Source organism: Teleopsis dalmanni, chromosome 1 (assembly GCF_002237135.1).
Source record: "Teleopsis dalmanni isolate 2A chromosome 1, ASM223713v2, whole genome shotgun sequence".
Lineage (NCBI taxonomy): Eukaryota > Metazoa > Arthropoda > Insecta > Diptera > Diopsidae > Teleopsis > Teleopsis dalmanni.
In genome coordinates, this window is record NC_051846.1 from 177,912,699 (window position 1) to 177,919,481 (window position 6,783).

Genomic DNA, 6,783 nt, shown 5'->3' on the forward strand with positions numbered 1-6,783 from the left:
GTGGGAAGATGCGGAGAGATTCTGGAATATATAAATTGTGTGTTTAGTTTAAAATTTATTCTTAAATAGTTGAACTAAATATTTAAAATATATTTAATACTATTAGCTTGATATAAATTGCTTTCACAAAACTCACCGTGCAAGCATTGATCCAAATATGGTAGTTCATTTAGTTCATCAAAGGTAATATCCTCAGCGGTATTTATTAATTCTTGACGTAGTTTCTCTTGCACTCGATCATTTCTGGACAACTTTAGTAAATTAATTAAAAATTTTTATATAAATAAATAAATTCCTTCAAAATAATATTTACCAATAAAAGAAAGTGTGATATAACATTTGCTACAGTCTCAAAACCATCTATCAGGACTGTAGTTGTATGTCCTGCAATTTGTACATCAGTCAGGGTTTTTTTTTCTTTAAGTTGTAGCAAATGATTGATCACATCACAACGCTCAGTACTTGACTTCAAACGTGCCCCAGAAGCATCTGCCGCTAATTTCATAAAGAATCTATCTGCCGCTGGTGCGAAAAAGGGTACTGGCTTCAGCAAACGTAACCAAGGCCATGTAGCAGTCCGGATGTAGTAAGCCACACACTTTAGTGACTGGAGAAGCATCTTATTTGCCATTTCATGAATGGGCGAAAGCTCTGCACTGGTAAAAGCATTAGCCTCGAGACCCCAAATGAAATTTGATATGAATTCTGTTGTATAGCGATTAGATAGCTGAAGATATAAGATATTGTTTTACATTTGTATATTGTATTGATTAATGGAGAACATGTATCACTAAAGCATATATTAATCTTTAGGCAATAATAAATTTATTTTCCTAAAGCTCACCTCCTTGGTGTCCAAAAATTCGTTGGGTCTGTCTTTTATAAAATCTACTAGCTTCTGAGCGCTCTCTCTCATGGTAGGATAAAATGCACGCAACTTATTATATGGAAAAAAAAAGAAGTGTAAGAGTTTGGTTTCTTTTTTATGTGGCAATATGTATAACTAACCCGATTAATAGATAAAGGTGGTGTAAATTCTGCACGGCGTTCCTTCCACGCGTCACCAGTAGTTACAAAAGGACTGCATAAACGTAGTTTCTCCACTTTTGGCGAGGTCTCAAAAATAGAAGAAAAGTTTATTTTTAATTTTTAATAGCAATAATTAAAAAAAAAATTAAAAAAAATAAAATGAAATAATTGTAAAAGGTCAGAGCAAATAGAGTGTAGGACCGAATTTTTTTAAAAACGTCAGATTCTTAGGCGAAGCAGTGATTCTATATTTAACAGTGTACGAAGATTAGCCTATGTAAGTATTGTTGAAGCTATACGGATATTTTCAAAATTGAAACTTCCAGTAAAACGACAGTCAGATAGTGTGCCTGAAGCCAATATATAGCTTAGGCAGTCAGAACACTTTTAAAACTTTAGAATACATATTAGTCCCATTGAATGTTTCAATATTTGAGAAAATATTAATACATTTTAATGTATCATTAAATAAATTTCAAAAAATCGTGTTTAATAGAATCAATCTTACCCATTTCGAAGACTCATTATCTCGAAAATGTTTGAAATGTTGTGTTAAAATTTGTACTGCTAATTTTGGTTCCACTATGAATAATTTTGGACTGCGCCCGGAAAATAATCCAACAAATTTTTCGGTAGTTTTGTAATGTCTAAAAAATTATAACATTTTTATTAATACCAATACATCATAAGGTAGTGCAATACTCACAAATATATTTCATGTAACTCATCGATTAAATTACAAATGCCTTGCCTTGACTTTGTGAATGTGCCAGCAATCAATATCGGTTTTGGACCCTTTATACCTCTTTTTTGCCAATACTTGAAGTTCCAGCTCAAATATAAATATATAATAGAAATGACTGCAAGAATGAGCGCTGATATAATTAATAGCAATATTAAAAGTGTCATCGTTTTATTTCATCAAGTAATCATATGACGACGGTTTGACGTTCTATCGATAACTAAAAGCTGTGAACATAAACTGAATACATTTAATATTTAGGAAAGTAAATATTTTTATTTGATTAAAAGTGATTATCAAACGAGCCGACTTGTTCTTATCATAGCTGTGACTTTTTGCTGAGATAAGAGAAGACTCTCTTAAATTTCTGATAGTTCTGACTTCTAGATGACAAGAAAAATCTTTATATTGATTAGAATTAGAATAACAATTGTGTATATCAAAATGAAGTATTAATTTTGCTGAGTCAATAGTATATCAAAATCTTTCTAAATACTAAAGTAACTGAATAGCATGATCAACAACAAGCTTATGATATGCTCGATTAAAAGACAGCTTATCACCAGATTTGAAGATATCAGTACTTAATTAAAGTATAGACTTCATTTATATCACCAAGTCTACTGTACTAATTAGATACATTTTTAATATATATCAGCATTGTAACTATTCTCAGTACTTAAGGAGCCGCCGGAGTATTTTGTTCCACATTTTCTTTGTCACCGGTTTGATTGTTTGTTTAAAGATGGGTTCGTTTAGTTCAATTTGTTTAGTATATGAACCTTCACAGATCGTTAATCTTATCTTTCCGATATTAGTGTTATATTATTGCCACATTTTCGTTGTCAACTATTTAATTGCTTAGTTGACGACAGCTCGGTTAAGTCTAATTTGTGTTTAAAACAAGATTATTTAGTAGCTGTTAGCCTTCCCGTTATCTATTATCAAAGATAAGGATAAGAATACAGAAAATGGATGAAAATTTTATTTTTATCAGATTGGTGGTAGCAGTAGCAGTAACAGTATTGTGAGAGATTTTTATTTCACCAGTCATTCTCTATTGAACAAAAGTCAAAAGCCTTGAGACATCTTTTCTGTGACTATTTATAATCAATAATATCAAATGTATACAGACGATAATATTGTATTTAAAAGACGTACCGTAGATGGGATGCGTTATTTAAAGGTATTTAATTTAAATATCAAGAACTTTTTTCCTTAGTATTTCAATGTACCGGGATCCAAATGAAAGAAATTTTGTAACTTTGATCAAAGAGTTGAGCTCTTTCTGTTTTATTCCAATAGGTAGGAGGTTGAAAAGTCTAAATTACAAACTTAGTTGGTTAGAAAACTGTAGTCATGCACTCAATCGGTTAGTGAGAAAGATTTTTTAATAGTATCTTTATATTCCGACCTTCATTTAGGAGTTTCGCTATTATTTTATAGCATTGCTGTGGGTGCTTAAGTTCTTCTTATTTTATGTGATATGTATTAAATATCACTTCGATATCTGTATCTTTATTTCTGCTTAATGCATTCATTTAGTTAAGAGCTTCCATGCTTTTGCATTAGAGAAAATGAGTTTAAAATCTATCAACTTTAAGCTTGTTAAGAAAACTTCAATTTTTTTATTATTATTTTTATTATTACATAATTTTAGTCATATTTTATTTATAAAATTATGATGTTATATAAAATAAATTCTTAGATTTCCAATATTTAAGAATTTTCAAAAATTTATAGAGCTTCATACTCAAGCCACATATCTCCACTCAAACCCATAACAAAATCCACAGCATCAGGCTTCTTTTCTTCTATTGTCCTAGCGCAGCTTTTAATACGATACTCTTTTAAGATTTGTACAATGCTTGCCTTGAGACCAAATAGGGCCAAACGCATACCTAGAAGGATTTAAAAGTTAATTGTGAACAACAAAAAATCTAATAGGCACAGCAGTTACTGTCAACAGTATATACAATGCATTAAATAAATATTTCTATATAAGCTATGTATATAAAATAGTGTCCTATATCCTCACCTATACAAATTCTTGGACCATCTCCAAAAGCCATAAAAATACCCTTCTTTGTTAGTTCGACATGTGCAGCTTTATCAAAACGTTCTGGATTGTAGGTATATGGTTTCGGGAAGAATTCCTCATCATGATGATAGGAAAATATAGGAATTGTCACAATTGTTCCGGGTTTCACTGTAATGGCCTTATCTTGTGTAAATTCTATTTTTGTTTCTGTAGTACAAATGCGTGAATAAACTGGAATGGGTGTTATTAGCCGCATAGTTTCTGTCAAAGAATTGTGAATAAAAAAAGAGTTAAAAGAAAAAATTATTTACTGCCCAAAAAAATACCTTGCACACACTGTTCCAGATATGTTAAATTATGTAAAGTCTCGAAGGTTATAGAACCATCATCACCTAAATTATTCAGAATTTCTGCACGTAGCTTCTCCTGCACTTCTGGATGTTTTGCTAACTTTAGAAACAAATAAATAAATTAGCGTATGGGAAATATTTCTTAAAACTTACTTACATAAAATAGACAATGATGTAGAACTGTTGCTGTAGTTTCAAATCCATCCAGCATAGCTGTCATTATATGCCCAACAATATCATCATGTGATATATGTTTTTTGTCTTGTAATTGTATTAAATAATTTAAGAAATCAGCACGTTCTGTACTTTTATCCTTGAGTCTCATATGTATTGCATCTTTAGTTATTTGCGAAAAGAAATTATCGGTCTTATCAGCGAAAATTCTTATATTGAAAAAACGTTTTAAAAACGGCGCATAGGAGAGTAAAAAGTACAATCCAACACCGCTTAGGAATTGTGTCAACAGATCTCTTAACATTCTTCTCATTGTCTTGGAGCTATCGGAATCTGTAAATGAACCTGCATCGATGCCCCAGACGAAGTCACTCATCACATTGGAAGTAAAACGATAGCTTAACTAAAATAATGTAGAATAGTTAAAATCATACTTTTTTATCAATAATATTTTATTTACGTCTTTTGTTTCTATGATTGCATTACCCTTTTCGATATTATCCTTGATGTATTTAGTCATTTTGTTTAAAGTTGATTGCCAAATGGGATATGCCAGATTTAGCTAAAAGGATGAAAGTAAAGAATTGTTTTTTATATTTAGAGAATGTTATAATGTGATATAATGGAGCTTGAAACAGTTAGCACATCTTAAACTTCTTTTGGGTGGACCTTATTTGAAAGACACTAGAATAAACTGACAATCTATGGCACTTTTATTATAACACCCTTTTCACAGATTGGATATAAGCAAATCTTCCCTTGGATGAATGAACGTTTAGTTTATTGATTATTTATATCTTTGCAAAATAGTTAAGTTTCTCTAACTTTTCTGGTATTATCAAAAAATGGGAATAAGTTTTATATTTCAAAAAAGATACTTAAATCATGGCTGTCACTCGAGAAGTTCTAACTTTTACATACTTGGTGTTCTTAAATAATGTATATAGGTTTTTTTATCACGAAAGGTTTTTAAAACAGGGCTAACATCCAGTTAAAAATACTCTAACCTTTATGTACTTTATATTGTTAATATATTGGTTCTATTTATCACGAAATGTTTTAAAATACTTTTGATATTGCTTCTGGACATTCAAAGAGTATGTGCTCAGATACTTCAACATCCATATCATAGCAGTGACAGGTATTAGAGAAGAGAAGAGTTGTCGAGAAGTTAAATTTTCGGTAGTGTCTTGTCAGAAACCCTATAAGTATTTTAACATTTTATTGACAACTAAAAATATAAATAAATGACAGAGTTTTGGGCCTCTATTTAAAGTGGAACACTCCTGGAAGTCGGTTATAATGATTGATAAGCAGATTAATTTTGGTTGTTTAGAAAAAGCGATTTATTTATGTCAATGTAGCTATTAATTTACTAACTAAATTGTTAAGTAACAATTTGTTAAAAATTTGTAAGCAACAATTGGTTATAATTAAGTAATAATTTGTTAAAAATTATTAAGTACCAAATTGTTGCAAATTATTCAGACCCTTTTGATTAACTATTCAGACAAACTATTGAGTAACAATTTAACTGCTTATACCGAAAACTGCTTATGATGCATTAATTTGCCGATAGGTCTCAATTATATATACATTATTTCTTTTAGAATATAATGCAAGGTACTTAGTTCGTAAGTTTCTCTTCTGAATGCTCTAATGAACACTGACTTTCTTACCTTACTTAGTGTCACTCCTCCTAGAGTTTCAGCACGTTTTTCCTTCCAAGCATCTCCAGTTTGAAAAAATGGATTTCGTTCTGCAATTTTATCTTTTTTTCTATCTACAATCTACAAATACACATTTCAGTTAGTTCATATACACAATATTAGTTAATATTAGTTATTATTTTATGTGGAAAGTTTTCATAAATATTTACACTAAAAACTTACCCATTGACTAGCTGTGTTATCCCTGAATTTGCTAAAATTTGTTACCATCACATCATGCGCTAGCATTGGATCCAAGAGCAGAATTTCAGGTTTTAGCAGTTCAAAGACACCAATTGCTCGATATTTAGTTTTATATTCACTAATATAAAAATTATTAACATAAAATTAATTACTTAATCGAAATTCTTACTGATAGACTTCTTCGTGATCATACACAAAATGCCGTTTCTGTTTTAATAAATTTGGAAAATTTCCATAAATAAATTTTGGTTTTGGGCCAGGTAAGCCTAGTTTTTTCCATGTATCGTTTTGCCATGTTAAGTATTTGTAAATTAATCCTAAAACTGTTACTAAGAGTACCGAAGTTATGAGTATTGTCTCAGTCATAGTCAGTCACGCACGATAGGTAATTGTCCACTGAAATGATTTGCACTTTATTTAAAAAATTGTTATTAAAATCTATGGAATAATACTAAAATTATTTATTTATTAATTTTTTTTTAAACATATTTTTTTGCTGATAAGAAATATTGCTGAAGTAATTAAACTACTGTC

General features: G+C 30.1%; 2 protein-coding genes across 3 annotated transcripts; both read right to left on the reverse strand.

Moving 5' to 3' along the window:
• Positions 1-2,181, reverse strand: LOC119670407 (probable cytochrome P450 28d1; the record flags this gene model as incomplete). Its single annotated transcript, XM_038080654.1, is given in 7 exon segments — positions 1-21; positions 137-251; positions 314-727; positions 845-937; positions 1,009-1,116; positions 1,538-1,676; positions 1,736-2,181. Coding segments are annotated over 7 exon segments (1,093 nt in total), but the record flags the coding sequence as incomplete, so codon positions are not given.
• Positions 2,182-3,443: 1,262 nt separating this feature from the next.
• LOC119670409 (probable cytochrome P450 309a2) lies at positions 3,444-6,667 on the reverse strand. Of its 2 annotated transcripts, none has more exons than XM_038080656.1 (8): positions 6,419-6,667; positions 6,229-6,367; positions 6,016-6,126; positions 4,797-4,898; positions 4,316-4,739; positions 4,139-4,204; positions 3,810-4,073; positions 3,444-3,672 (listed from the first exon to the last, which is right to left on the reverse strand). In XM_038080656.1, the coding sequence occupies exons 1-8, from the start codon at positions 6,613-6,615 to the stop codon at positions 3,509-3,511; spliced, it is 1,467 nt and encodes a 488-aa protein (XP_037936584.1). In that variant the 5' UTR covers positions 6,616-6,667; the 3' UTR covers positions 3,444-3,508. The 2 variants fall into 2 exon arrangements, with proteins under 2 accessions (XP_037936584.1, XP_037936583.1); XM_038080655.1 differs by having other exon boundaries at positions 4,139-4,262; positions 4,320-4,739; positions 6,419-6,663.
• Between the last annotated feature and the right edge of the window lie 116 nt (positions 6,668-6,783).